The following is a 15,429-nucleotide window of genomic DNA, read 5'->3' on the forward strand; positions in this document are numbered from 1 at the left end:
TTGCTGCTATGGGCTCCTTTGGGAGCAACGGCAGGATATATTATTATTAATTATTATTATTATTATTAATTAAATTTCTGTACTGAAGATCACAGGGTGGTTTACCACAACAATACATACCATAATAGCCAAGAAAAACAATAACCCCCTCCAGACACGGTTTAAAAGGCCATAGATTGTTTAAGTAGCCAAAGGCCTAGAGAAGGGGAACGTTTTTGCCTGGCAGCTAAAGATATGGAACAAAGGCACCAGGCAAGCCTCCCTGGGGAAAGCATTCCACAAGAGGGGAGCCACCACAGAAATGGCCCCGCCTCATGTTGGCACCCTCTGGGCCTCTTGTGGAGGAGACATATGAAGAAGGGTCTCAGGTGATGATTGCAGGGACCGGGTCAAGTCATATTGGGAAAAGGCAGCTTTTGAGATATTGTGGTACTGAGCTATTTAAGGCTTTATAGGTCAAATCCAGCACTTTGAATTGGGCCTGGAAACTAATTGGCAGCCATTGCATTCGAGCCAGGATGCTCAAGCTATCTTGCCCCAGTGAGCGATAATAAATCATCATAATAAATATCCAAAAGAACATTGAAGCGATGCACAAAACAGAAATAAATATAACACAATAGCAATAACCAGATGAAGTCCTATTAAAACAATATTATACAGTTCCAGAATAAATAGCAACCAGGGCCAGGATTATCCTGCTAGAAAGGCCTAGCGGAATAAAAATGAGTTGTGTCCAACCTTATTCATGCTAAAGAGTAGATCCATTGAAATTAATGAGCATGACCAGATTCAGTACTCTGAGTAGAACTTAGTTGGCGACAAACCTATGTCTTCAAAAGCAGTCAGAATCCCCAAAGCGCTGGCATCTGCCTTAAATTCATCAGTGGGGACAGCTTCTCGAAAACCCACAGGTTCTACTTATACAATGGAATTTCTCTTCCCTTGCCCTGACATCTGCTCTGGAAGTTCCCCAAACCCTCTGGAGCAAATTTGGGCCGGGGGGGGGGTGTGATGTATGCCAAGGGTGCCCAAGAGGGGAAGCTCTGTTGTGGAACACAACCCTTTATAGTTGGATTTAAAACCCTCATCAGCGTTGCTACAGAATGCATGTCAAGGGCAAATTGCACTATAATAAGTGCTTCCAACCCCTCATGACTGCAAGTTATACACTGAGATGTGATAGCTGCGGATGAGTCAGGTCTGCGGCCGTGAACTGTTCTGGAACGTCCTGGACGAGAAATCTGTTTTCAGGTTATTTGACCTGCTTTTGCCTGCAGCCAGGGTTTTTTGTGTGTGTGTGTCTATAAACCTCTGTTGTTCCATGTTTATGTGGCGACGCAGAAGAAACCACAAGGAATGTGGAACAGATGCAGAAAGGGAGAGGATTCTGCTCCACTTCTTAAAACACATCCAAGTTGCAAAAAGACTCCGCAGGGCGGGCGGACGGGGCAAGTCCAGTTTGCAACTTGTGTTAAAAAAGGGGAGAAAGCTGGGGGGGGGAGAGAAAATGGGGTTGGGGGAAATCTCACACCAAGTTTTATTGGAAAGTCTAGCAGCACAGCACCTCTGATTCTAATCTGTCCAAAAAAGAGAGAGAGGGGGAGAAAAGGAGAACCTGGAAGAAATAAATAGGACAAGATTCAGAAATGGAGAGAGAGAGAGAGAGAGAGAGAGAGAGAGAGAGAGAGAGAGAGAGAGAGAGAGAATTATTGGCTGCTGGGAAATTATAGACTTGGGCACTTGGTGAAAGTTACAGAATCGAGAATGCTTAATAAGACGACAAGAAACCATTCTTATCTATCGTTTGGTGGAAAAACAGCCATTAACCTCACAGTGGCTGCCAGCTCCTATGTCGCTGCCAGCTTTCCAGTGCTACATTTCCACCCGCCGTGACCTAGGAGGCAGCCTTTTGAGACACACATAGTTTGAAGTTTTCAGTAGCTTCCGTCCGATTCTTCCAGGCATACATTTCAAGTTGCAAAAAAGTAGGTCATTTCCCTCCTGCCAACCCCCACCCCGCTGCAGCAAACTCTTGCCCCATCACCCACCTCTCGTTTATAGCTGTTTCAACATAATTGGTTACGGTGCTGGCAGCCTTTGAAGCGGCGGCTGCATCAACATGCTGCCGGCTCACAACTGCGCCCGAGCATGCGTCTAGAACCAGGAAAAGTATCCCCTGGCCATGGAACAAGAAAAGGTCATCGTTGACCTGCAACACAGAAAAGGGAAGAGTTAGCTGCAGGCAGTCTGTATGCAAATATCAAAGAGTCCTATGTGGCAGTTTCCAGTCTACACTTGGAACTTAACTAAGCTAAGCTCTTGTCAAATGCAAGGAACAGTCTGGGAAATTTGTGTGTTGCAATGGTACCTCGGTTTAAGAACAGTCCGGTTTAAGAACGATTCGGTTTACAAACTCTGCAAAACTGGAAATAGTGTCCCGGTTTGAGAGCTTTACCTTGGTCTAAGAACAGAATCCGAACGGTGGAAGGGCACCGGTGGCGGGAGGTCTCATTAGGGAAACCTTGGTTTAAGAACAGACTTCTGGAACGGATTAAGTTCGTAAACCGAGGTACCACTATATTTCACTTTATCCCACCCTTTTCGCAAAGGGATGAGGGCATCCTAGAACAAGGACTGAGAACCCCTCCAGAAGTTGCTGGACTACAACTCCCATCATCCCCAACCACTGGTGATGGGGGGTGGCTGAGTCCATCATCATTTGCAAGGCCACAGGTGGCCCATCTCTGGTGCACATCAGACCCCACCCATTTATCCTTCCAGCCATCTTGGTGAGGGTGGGGTTATATCATCCAAAGCTAGTTTGAAGTCCATATCGTGATATCGGTTTCATAATTTTTGACCTGGCAATGTATCGCGAAGCGTGTGTGCGATGCAAAAATCACAACAGAATAAAAAAATTCCTTCCGGTAGCACCTTAGAGACCAACTAAGTTTGTTATTGGTATGAGCTTTTGTGTGCATGCACACTTCTTTGTATCTTAAGAAGTGTGCATGCACACGAAAGCTAGGCAGAGAGATAACAACTGCTCACTTTTCCCAGGCCTGAATATGACCCTCTAAACGACTATAACCCTCTGCCTCGCACTCTAATGCATTTGGTAAAGCTGCTGTACCTATTTGCACATACCTTAATAAAAGCCGCCTTTGAGTAGTTCTCCAGGTTTGCTCTTCTGACAGACTGGATTTGGATCCGAAGGTATCTAACTGAAGGTGTACTAGTAACAGCAACCTGCAATTATAAAGGAAGAATTGCCACCTCAGATTAAACACACAACATTCATTGCCTTGGGATGTTACAATGTGAAACCCTGCAGGTTCCCAGATGTTGTCAGGCAAGGACCCCCATCAACCCCCCGACCATTGGGTTACGCTGGTTGGGGTTGGCAGGAGTCATCAGCAAAGACTGAGATAAATCAAGACCGCTGAAAGCTACCTTGAGCCTGAGAGACAGACAAATTTCAGGGAGAGTAACTCCCTCAGCGGCCAACAGCTGGAAACAAATTGTTTTATTTTTGAATGAAAGTGCTTATGTGCTGTTCCTCTTGTAAAATATTAAGGCGGTGTGCGGTAATATGAAAACCATTTAAAGCAGTGGAGAACTGCGAATGGCTACTTTAGAAAAGGCTGAACACAGGCCTAGCTGCAAAAATAAAATAAAATACTTCCAAGTGTGCACATGACTTGACCCAAAGAATTCTCCCTCACAGAGCTACAATGCCCATCACCCTTAAACTACAGCTCTCAGAATTCTTGGGAGCAGGATAGGGTGTTCTTTAAATGTGCTTTAAGTGTGGTTTACATGCATGGTGTGTACTCAGCTCAAGATACAGCCCTTGGAGGTCAACCTGCAGCAAAATGGCACACTGTGGAGGACAGTCATACCTCGGGTTACAGACACTTCAAATCGCGTTTTTTCGGGTTATGGACCTGCCGAAACCCGGAAGTACCAGAACAGGTTACTTCCAGGTTTCACCTGTCGCACATGTGCAGAAGCGCTAAATCATGCATTGCGCATGTGCAGAAGTGCCAAATTGCAACCTGCGCATGCGCAAACGCATCGCTGCTGGTTGTGAACGTGCATCCTGCACGGATCACGTTCGCAACCTTAGCATCCACCATATTCCTGTTCAGGGGTCCAGACAATCATGGACTTTCCCAAGATGCTCCATCCTATTCTCTCCCCCTTGTTTTGTATCTGCTGCGCCCCCCTCAACCGTCAATGCACTTGAGCACGCTCAGTCCTCTTTACCCCTATTTGAGGGTTCTCCCTCCTCAGCATTTTTATCTTTTTGTGCTTCTGCAAATCCTTTGGGGCTCCCCCGAAGCCTGTGGATACCTCCCCCTCCTGTATGCCATTTTGGCTACAAGAGGATCCGCGCCGAGAGAAAATGCATTTGCTATTAGTACATGGGATGGAATGCCTGTGGTCAGGGTGACGACCTCATTCACAGTTGCTGGGAGACTTCAAGAGAAAACAGCTCGGTTCAAAAGGTTGGCAGACCACATGCAACAGCCTGCAGGGGTGTGTGTATAACAGAACAGCCCCACCCACCCCCAAAATGCTTGCAACCAAGCAAAGGATCACATAGAGGCACTGGTTTTATGAACCGGTTGCCTCTGCACAATAGTTATACCACACATATGACAGTATCTGCATTTCTACTCTGTCACATATGGAGGAACCAAGTTTACAGACTCCTGTACAGACTGGAAAATTTGTCAGCAAGCTCTAGGGACTCATTCCAGGATATGCACGGGATCCACAGTGTGTCGGGGGCAGGCCAATACGGGCATTGGTTGTGGCTCCCTCATGCAACTCCCCCTCCACAAATATCTGCATAGGAGGCACAACACTAGGCCTTTCAAATGACCCAACGTAGCAATTATATTCCTAAAAATGAAGTCAGAGGGTACATCCTTCTGCAGATGGTTTAAGAGTAGCAATTTTGTGCAACTGCAATTTGGGACACTCATGGCAGCCGCAGAGCACACTGTTTCCCTGTAGGGCAGGGGGGGGTGCGCCGTTTTTCTCTCACGGGCGGCATTCCTTCAAGGGTGATCCGTCAGGGGTCGAATGCCAACCACAGACAGGGCTGAGCCCAGCTTCTCTCTCTCTGGCTGCATACACAACTATACCATTAGAGCACACTGGAAGCACATTCTCTCCCTCAAAGAATTCTGGGTACTGCTATTTGCCCCACAGAGAGGGGTTACAATTCCCAGCCAGTGGGAATGCTCAGAAACCAGGGGCTTCATGCTCCGGAACCAGGGGTCAGAGAGCAGGCGAGGGCGGGTCTGGCGCGCATCCTGGGGGCATGGTGCGCCGCCTGCGGGGGTGTGGCACCCAGTGCGGGTGGGGGGGCAGCCGTGACGGCACCCCACAGGGGTTGCGCTGCCGGGGGGCGGCAAACTCCCCCCGCACTCCTCTTCCTCCGCCAGTGTTCCCAGCAAGCCTTAAACTCCAGTGCCCAGAATTCTTTGAGGAAAGGATGTTCTTTCAAGGCATAGTGTGTACACAGACAAAGCCTGCTGTTTCTTTTTCTGCCTCAAGCCCCTTTCCACCCCACCCAGAGGTCTGAACTGATCACTTGCAGAGAGCTTTTTGAAATCAGGCCGAGGGTCACGGGGTACACAAAGGAGACCACTGGATCAACACCCCAAAACACCATGTCTCTAGCTAATAGGGCTTACGGAAAAGGCCTCAGCACAAGGCGAGGAAAGGGAAACCCAAGGATCAGTTTGACTCTGGATAATCTTCAGTCTGCCATAGCAATGGGAGATCCTGCCTTTCAAGCAACGAACTCTGAGACGGGACGGGGGAGAAAATGACAAAAGCAGAAAGGCTAAGAAATATCTCTGATGATTGTAGCAAGCTAAGGATGAGTACAAGAATGATATTCTGTAATTACCACCTTAGGTTGTTTTCACAAGTGTAAGGTGCAGGGAGGAGAGAACAATCTTTTAACAATTTGTCAACTCGGAGTGATAACTGTAAATACAATTACTTGCAGGATTGCCTGACCCTCTTATGAGCTCACTTGACTTCTTTGATATGTGGAGCTGGCACTCTTACAGGTGCCATATATTACTTGTCCTGCACTTGTAAGAAATTAATTTTTTTTAAAGGGTGGCAGCATCTACACTTTGGAACCCTCTTCCTAATGACACCGGGAAGACGTCTTCATTATGCATGTTCAAAACCTGCTTAAAATAATTTTGTTCAGGCAGTTTCCTGCTTGGCAGGGGGTTGGACTCGATGGCCCTTGTGGTCTCTTCCAACTCTATGATTCTATGATTCTAGGCCTATCTACATAGATGTTGAAGTGATTTAATCTTTTTTTTACAGTTAATTTTTATTATTGTAAAATGTTTTTAACTGACAGTTCCAATTATTTCTTGTAAATTTAGTTCAATAAATAAAAGGTTCTAGGAATAACAGGAGCTTGCTCGGATTAGCATGAGGAGATTAGCTGTACTGCATTATTGAATCAGAAGAACTGTTAATTGCCTGGGACTCAAGTTTCCAAAGGAATTTTAATTACATTTGCTAAGAGCTTGCAAGCAAGGTATTCTCCACAGATTATATATTTAGGATGCATTTGCAATTCTTCTGTATAAAATACAATTCTCATGGGCTGTTGTCTGGCTACAACAAAGGGAAATTACCCATGTACAATAGAGAAAGGAAAGTATAGTTTGCACAACTATTCTAGAAATTATTTTAAAAAAAACACCTTTCAGTCATATTCTGGATGAAATTACAGGGATTGGAGCCCAGGAGAGTGGCATTGGACAACATATCCCTGCACTCCACAGTTGGGGTACTGCTAAGGGTGACACATGCCCCAAAAGTGTCCTTGGCACGTACTAGATGCCAGGCTTTTAGTGTTGCACCTCCAACCCTCTGGAATCAGTTACCAACTAAAATTAGACAAGCACCTCGTATTTTGACATTTAGGCTGCTATTGAAGACGTTTGCTTAAGAAGGCTGCTACTGAAAAAACAAACAAAAGTTAAACAATTGTAGAAATGGTTTTATGGCTTTTTCTTTACTGATTCAGTCCTCTTTTGCATCTTATCTTATTTTACTTCAAACCGCTTCAGTAGCCTTTGGTTACTGTCTGCTCAGTTCAAGTGCTGCTAAGTCTCGAAGGAAAACTTACCCTCCCCTCCCTTTTACTGGTTTTGCATCTTGAACCAGGACTTGGGATTGGTCAGCCCTTACTATGGAAGACTGTTCTCTAAAGTAGGACACAGGGTCCCCTATACAGTGGTACCTCTGGTTGCAAACGGGATCCGTTCCGGAGGCCCGTTCGCAACATGTAAAGAGCGCAATCCGCAGTGGCATGTCTGCACACGCGCGGGTTGCGATTCGCCACTTCTATGCATGCACGTGACATCATTTTGTGCACTGTGCGTGCATGAGCGACGAAACGAAGAAGTGGCAAATCGCAACCCGCGCGTGTGCAGACATGCCGCTGTGGGTTGCACTCTTCATGTTGCGAACGGGCCTCCGGAACGGATCCCGTTCGCAACCGGAGGTACCGCTGTATAGGAGACCCTGTGTCCTACAGAAGCGGCAAAACCTTTCTGGTATTTCCGGGTTGCCGCAGGACGTAACCTGAAGTAACATGAGGTATGACTGTACTAGACTGCTATACTGAGGCCCCAGCTTAAGAACCAGGCATTCTGGTCAGAATGGGCCTCAATGTGAGGGAGGGACAATGGGAGCAAGGGACCTCTCCCCAAGAGTTCCCATAGAACACCTATCCTTGTCCCAATTCACCCAATGAAAGAAGAACTCTATACTGTACCCAAGGAGCCCCACATTGGTTGCAAGGCACAGCCTGGCGCTGAATTCTTGTGGGCTGTGAAGCTTTCCTTCCAATGTCTTTTTCCAAAAAGGGATTAGGAGCACAACTCCAGGGACGTTCCGCGGGCATCGAGGCTGTTATCTTAAGGCGTTCGCAGCCGCGTTGAGAGCAGTAGCTGTGGCCCTTCCGAATTTCATGTGCTTGAAGTTGGACAAAGAGATACCTATTAATATGAAGAGCATGACAAATTGAGCCACAGTTGCTAGTCAAGTTCACACATCACACTAAACCATAGTTTAAAGCAAAGCTACGGTTTAGTGTGAATGAGCAGCAGTGTGCTGTTGCATGCAACTCAGAGAGTTCCTGCAGCACTCCTCCTCCACTCCTGTGGCTGACTCAGTGTAGACAAAACAAACCTGAATCTGGTTTGCTGCATCATCTTAAACCTAGGCTTCACCCTTAGTGAGCTCATGGTAGAAGAAAAATTAAAACCCAGAGACTTTCCAGTTTGAAACTCCTCCTCTTAGCAATACATAGGAGGAAGCTTCCTTCCCTATAGACCAGCCTAGGGATTAAGATCAGCAGTAAATTCAGGTTCAAGGGCAGAGCACACAGTAGTTTATGCCAGGGCCTTCTCGGTGATGGCTCCAAAAATGTGGCACTCCCTCCTCATAGAGAGACACCTGGCACCACCTCTTTTCACCTCCTGGCTGCTGAAGATGCACCTCTTTATCTCGACCCTTAAAAATCGAAGAATAGATTTCAGTGTCCTTGCTGTAAAGTGTTGTATGGGTGACTGATTTGGGGATTATGATTGGGGTTTGCATTTTGTTTTTATGTGCTATAACCTGCCATGAGACCTTTTGGTGAAGGATGAGTAAGATAATAATGATAATGATAATTTAATACTCTTTTAAAAAATATCAATTATTGATTTAAAGCAATTAATAGTGTTATCGGTTATTATCATGCATTAAGATGTACCTGAAAAAAGTGAAAGGAAGATTCACTCTCAACATAAGGTACAAAAAAATATCTCACCTGGTTCTGTTAACCTAAAAAAAAACCAGCCGCAATTTGCTGCTACTTAGTAAACTTGCTGAACCCTGGGATTCCATTCAGATCACAGCCAAAATAAATAAAAATAATAATCAAATCCATGTGCTGAGCTCTTAAGGACAACAGATGACACGTCCTCATAAATAACTGCAAGTAGTAAAATCCACACGCTGGTAAACAACAAGTTTACATAATTTGGGATAACGCGACATACAGTTCTACAAGGAAGGACTAGGCAAAAACAAGACTTTCCCAATTCTCATTGTGAAAGGCGCAGGTACAAGAGAGTCCTTTCTGATCTGGGACATGCAATGCACTCCAAGCCTTGATGGGTCAATGGTGTTGTGTCTAAACATAGAACTCAAGGTTCTATTTTTAACTCGGCATTCATAAATCGAACGCAGCCTCCGTGGTCAGAGTGAAGCAATGCAGATGCAGAAAATACATTTTTGAACACGGTGTACATTTGCCCTTTTAAAAAAACCCCAAACCCTACTTCAGCAGATGATTCTATTGTCTCCCCTCCAGTCACAGTGGGCTTAAAAATAAAAATTTAACTACAAGCATGTGGTTTATACTGTGGACAAAACATATGTAGCTGTTACTATTATTAGTAAGCGTCTTTTTTATTGATACCAGAGAAGCACCAAAAGTTCATAGCTGAGCTTGGGGACACATAAATAAACACATGTGCAGCACATAGGCCATGATAGCACTGGGGCCGTGCGGAAAGCACAGTAACTCTGTGGTACATCACATGCTATGCTTACATAGCATCTCCAGATAGGCATGGAAGAAATCCCTGTTTGGCAGCCTATGTGTGGACAATATTGAGGCAGGCAGACCAATGGTCTGAGTTGGCATAAGCCACCTTAGTGTGTCCTATGCTAAAGTAAAGGTACCCCTGCCCGTACGGGCCAGTCGTGTCCGACTCTAGGGTTGTGCGCCCATCTCACTTAAGAGGCTGGGGGCCAGCGCTGTCCGGAGACACTTCCGGGTCACGTGGCCAGCATGACGAAGCTGCTCTGGCGAGCCAGCACCAGCGCAGCACACGGAAACGCCGTTTACCTTCCCGCTAGAAAGCGGTACCTATTTATCTACTTGCACTTAGGGGTGCTTTTGAACTGCTAGGTGGGCAGGAGCTGGGACCGAACGACGGGAGCTCACCCCACCACGGGGATTCGAACCGCCAACCATGCGATCGGCAAGTCCTAGGCACTGAGGTTTTACAAACAGCGCCACCCGTGTCCCGGGATGTCCTATGCTAGCCCAGAGCTACTACAGGCTTATTAGCAGAATAACTAGGGGTCAGCAACCTTTTTCAGCAGGGGTCTGGTCCACTGTCCCCCAGACCTTGTGGGGGCTGGACTATATTTTGAAAAAAGAAAGAAAGAAAGAATTCCTATGCCCCACAAATAACCCAGAGATGCATTTTAAATAAAAGGACACATTCTACTCATGTAAAAACACGCTGATTCCCGGACCATCCACGGGCCAGATTTAGAAGGTGGTTGGGCCGGATCCGGCCCCCGTGCCTTAGTTTGCCTACCCATGTACTAATCCTTATTGCATGCACCATCACTAAGACAGTTAAAATATATATGAAAAACGCGGTCTTCTATTACACTTTAGCAGGGACAAGAATGAGCTCCCAGCCTACACAAAATAGGAGCATGCATGCATATTGAGTCTGTCGATTGCTCTGGGCTTTCAGTGCATAGAAGGGATTTCTCGGCTACCAACAGATTCTCCACCAATGCAAATGGAGAAGACCACCCATGCGGGAGTTCCTGACACACAGGCCCCTGAAAGTGATGCGGGGCAATAGGGCACACAAGTTTGCCTGTGAACCATGGCCCATTGTTGTTAGAGATTGACCTGATACATCTGTGCTCTTTAGGGAAGGGCGATGGCTCAGGGGTGGAACTTTTGTGCTGTGTATGCAAAAGGTTCCCTGGCAACTCCAGGTAGGACTGACAGAGCTATATGAAGGAGCGTCTCCACCCCCCATCGTTCTACCCGGACAACTGAGGTCCAGCACCGAGGGCCTTCTGGCGTTTCCCTCAGTGCGAGAAGCCAAGTTACAGGGAACCAGGCTGAGGGCCTTCTCAGCAGTGGCACCCGCCCTGTGGAACGCCCTCCCATCAGATGTCAAAGAGAACAACAACTACCAGACTTTTAGAAGACATCTGAAGGCAGCCCTGTTTAGGGAAGCTTTTAATGATTGATGGATTACAGTATTTTAATATTTTTCTGGAAGCCGCCCCAAAGTGGCTGGGGAAGCCCAGCCAGATGGGCGGGGTATAAATAATAAATTATTATTACTATTATTATATCTGAAACCATGGAGAGGACCAACAGGCTGACTCAGTATAAGGCAGTTTATGTTCTTTTCTTTATGTTTTCTCAGATGACAGGGATTAGGTGCATGCAATACAGGTCTTGGCAACTCACTGGCAGCACTACCTGGAAATGGTCCAGGTAGACAGGATCACTCACCCTGATGTGTTGTCGAAATAAAAGAGTCGTTCATCGGTCCCATTCAGCACACTATGGTGGGATGAGGCTGCCTGGTAGCGCATTACGCTGTGCGCTCTCCCTGTCTGCCGCTGGTAAATGTCCCCCACAACAGTGAACGCTGTTCCCTTTGGGTAACACAAAGCAACGTGGAGCCAGTCTCCCCTGGTGGCAAAAGAAAAAAAGGTTAAACATGTACACTAGAGAAAACTTTTCTCATTTTTCAAGAAACTGGCTCCAAGCTGAGAGATCTATCTTCAAGGGGGGTTGGGGTGGACCATGAATGTGCCTTGCAATCCCCAACCCAGCCCTTTCTCTCGCACGCCATGAAAGATTCACATCTGCTGCTGGTTATTATTACTGGACTGGCAGAACATCCAGGGAAGCTGAAAGGAAAAGGCTCCTTTGGTTCTTCAGGCGCCTGGATTAGGCCTCAGACAGTTGCCTCAGGACTGCTTTGCAATGACTGGCGTCTCATAAATTGTGACGAGCAAATAGATTTGTTATGAGAACTGAGCGTCTGGGAGCATTGGGGAAGAGGCCTTAGATCAGGGGTAGATCATCTGCTTTGAATACAGGTAGAGCTGGGAGAGGAGCCTGTCTTGAAACCCTGAAGAAATGCTGGGCATCAGGGTAGACAATACTGAGCGGCAGTCTGACGCAGTAGAAGGCAGCTTCCTATGTTCCTAAGCTTCCACCTACCATGAAAGAAGGTGGCAGGTGGGAGGGCCCCCCATGTTGTTAACAATAATGTGGTGAATTCAACTGAGATTAGACAGGTATCCTCCTTGCTGTAGTTCAGGTACATGGCTAATAATTTCTTGTACAAGCAGGCATTTAAAGGCAGTGTTCGGTTTTATAATTTTTTTCCTGGGGTTTTTTTTATGCACACGGACATCGTTTTGGAGAATTCACCAGGCATGGTGTCATCCATAAAATATTGTGCCATAAGCCTTTTTGCTCTTGTTAGGACCATCTGAAAAGCTCTGTGGTTTAAGTAAAAGGCACATGATTTGGATAAAAGCTCACAAAACACTGGAACAAAATGTACGATGGTGAATTTGTCATGGCACTCTTCACGGTTAGCGTTCAAATAGGCCTCAGTTCAATTCACCACGAAGCCACAAGTGGTTTCAAACGTCACCTTCCTCATTCATATATAAACTCCTGTCTCCCAAAATGGCAGCCATCTTTCTGATGACAGCCATACAAGGAGAGACAGAGAAGATCAACCTTGAGGCCCTACACTCCTGTTAATCCTCTCTGTATTAGTTTCAGCATCACCATGGCTACACGGGCAAGCAAGGTGTAAACCCTATATTAGGCCAGGGCCAACAACCAAGCTATTAAAGGAAACACCTCAGAGAAAACTCAAAACAGTGAAACCTTCCCAACAAATGTCTTCCTGGAATTCATGCAACCTGAAGAAGTCTTGCCAGAAAGAACATGTTATGGCCTGGTCACAATATTTTTTTTAAAAAAACACAAACCAAGATCACTTGGGTAGTTTCTTGACCCATATTCCATTTTCAAAAACTGTGACTCACTGATGCTATATGTGCATTCTGGTTTACAGAGACAGAGAGGGAAATGTCACACTGTTGTTTTGCCTTAATGATACATTATTCTCCCAAAATTTGTATGTTTCACCAATTGTCTCTTTGGAGAATCTGTATTTTTCGGTATATGGTCCTATTTTGGTGCTCCTATTTCAACTTTGGGGGAAATGTTTTTAAAACGTTGTGAGTGGCTGGGTTTAGACCGACAGCTTGCTGTAATGATGGCCCTGAATTGCAGATGTCATCTAGCGAACTCCAGGGACAGCGCATGATATCATGGGCTGTATTCACCACTACCTTCCTGTCCATGGCTGTCAAACCAGCGTACAACACTGTAATACAGTATGAAAGGACACTTTCTATTGTGGCCCGATAGAAGGAGATAATCAATTTTTGTTTGACATTGTTCTTTCGCAAGACCCTGAGGAAATGGAGTCTCTGTTGGGCCTTCCTAACCACCTGGGTTGTATTGATTTTCCAAGTGAGGTCTTCACTAAGGTAAACTCCCAGGAATTTAAAGGAAGAGACTCTCTCCACACAGCCCCCCCCCCGATTTGGATTTGATATCCCGCTTTTATCACTACCCGAAGGAGTCTCAAAGCGGCTAACATTCTCCTTTCCCTTCCTCCCCCACAACAAACACTCTGTGAGGTGAGTGGGGCTGAGAGGCTTCAGAAAGTGTGACTGGCCCAAGGTCACCCAGCAGCTGCATGTGGAGGAGCGGGGAATCAAACCCGGTTCACCAGATTATGAGTCCACTGCTCTTAACCACTACACCACACTGGCTCTCCTGATATACAACAGGGCTAGTTCCCCTCGCTTCCTCCGAAAGTCCAACACCATCTCCTTTGTCTTGCTGATATTTAGGTGCAAGTTGTTCTCTAGGCACCATGTGGAGACTGTTTGAACCTCCTCCCTATACACTGATTCATCTCCATCTGTAATTAGACCCATTATGATGGTATCATCTGCAAACTTAATAATTGCAGTGGATGGATCAGATGAAAAACTGAAAGCAGGACCCAAGCATAATTGCGCTGTCCCCGCCTGCGATTTCCAGCAGCTAGCATTCAGAAGCATTACTGGCCCTGACCATGGAGGCGAGATACAGTGCAGGAACCATCAGATCACTGGGGGGGGGGAAATACACCAGACAGGCACAGAATCAGCACACAGCATCTGTGGGCAACTGTTGTGGTGCCAGCATTGTCCAGCCCGGAGGCCTTCTGTATAAGATCAGCGCTTCTCCACTTTTAATTATCCACAGTGCTCCCAATGTACGTAGCACTGCTTCAAGACACCGTGGAACATTTAAACAGTTTCAAGTTGACTAGCACCTGCTGCAATATTGCTACTGTCCACCAACCCTGCCCAACTACATTCAGAGCTACCAGGAGCAGAGAGCGCTTTGCTGAGGGCTTCCTGAAACCTACAGCTGGCCTTGTCACCATCTCTGTCTCTGCGTACTAGATGAAATATTGCTGCATCTAATGGAAAATATGCTCTCTTTTGCAAGCTTCCCTTGTATTAATTTTTGTTAAAAACAACAACACCACAGCAGCAAGAAAAGCAGCAAATCTTAGTAAGAGACTGCCGGAATTCAAATAAACAAAGGGAGGGGGGCATGATTTGCTCAACATGTAGCACAAAGTCGTCTTACCTCTACCCTATACTTTCTTTGCCAAAATATCCATTATTGTGGGGTCATTCTCTGTGCATATTTGGGCTTCTTCTTCTTTCTTTCTTTTTTGTACACCACCACTTACTATTTCTAAAATTGGTCATGAAAAACAGTCTCTTGAAAGCAAACTGGATTTTCAAACTCACTCCCCCCTCTTCTGTCCCCATCAAAATCAAACCCCCTGCCCCCGGTCAGTTGACTCACTTTGGCCAAACAGCTTGTAATAATTGCAATGGGAACTGTGTCCACAGATTCTTCACTCAGCTGTTGTTATACCCCACTCTTCCACGTTCTGTACAGATTCTATTTTTATTTAACACTTCTCCTTCGGATGGCAACATCCAAAATGTTGTAATGCTGCAAAGCTACTGCCAAATTCCCTGAACTTGAGAACGTTACGGTAGTCCTAGCTTCAGGAACTCAGTGAGCTTAAGATAACGCAACTTAGGAAAAAAGCCTTTCTTATAACAACAAGGGAATGGAATGGAATGGAGTCATTTTCCAAAAGAAAGAAAAGAACAGAGCAGTTGCGTCTGCAAATTTCTCCATTTGCAGTAAATTCACAACCAAAATGGCTTTTTTAAAAATGAACAAATACCTAGAGGGCACTGTTTGATGTAAGCTGCAATGGACAACAGAAGGTCTATGAATCTGAATTTGGTTTCCAAAGCCTAGAACAACTTGTCCTTAATTCTTTCTCCCTTGTAAAATATGATAGATCTGTTGACCTACTATGCAGGATGATGGAAAACCCAGGAATCAAACAAATCACGAAG

The 15,429-nt window shown here is 45.9% G+C and overlaps 2 protein-coding genes across 6 annotated transcripts in view; both read right to left on the reverse strand.

Moving 5' to 3' along the window:
- The window catches only part of CEMIP (cell migration inducing hyaluronidase 1), a 167,059-nt gene that overhangs the window by 100,202 nt on the left and 51,428 nt on the right, over positions 1 to 15,429 (reverse strand). The window lies entirely within an intron of this gene.
- LOC309518260 (cell surface hyaluronidase CEMIP2-like) overlaps positions 1 to 15,429 on the reverse strand; it is a 100,097-nt gene that overhangs the window by 10,733 nt on the left and 73,935 nt on the right. For 2 of the 3 annotated variants that reach the window (XM_082198261.1, XM_082198262.1), the window contains 4 exons: positions 11,396 to 11,578; positions 7,838 to 8,060; positions 3,151 to 3,252; positions 2,052 to 2,212 (listed from right to left, as the gene is read on the reverse strand). In XM_082198261.1, coding sequence (XP_082054387.1) covers positions 2,052 to 2,212; positions 3,151 to 3,252; positions 7,838 to 8,060; positions 11,396 to 11,578 — 669 coding nt within the window. Of the gene's footprint in view, positions 1 to 2,051; positions 2,213 to 3,150; positions 3,253 to 7,837; positions 8,061 to 11,395; positions 11,579 to 15,429 lie in introns of those variants that run through there. The other variant, XM_082198263.1, reaches the window with a different exon arrangement.

This window comes from Podarcis vaucheri (genome assembly GCF_965113315.1).
Source record: "Podarcis vaucheri genome assembly, chromosome: 14".
Lineage (NCBI taxonomy): Eukaryota > Metazoa > Chordata > Lepidosauria > Squamata > Lacertidae > Podarcis > Podarcis vaucheri.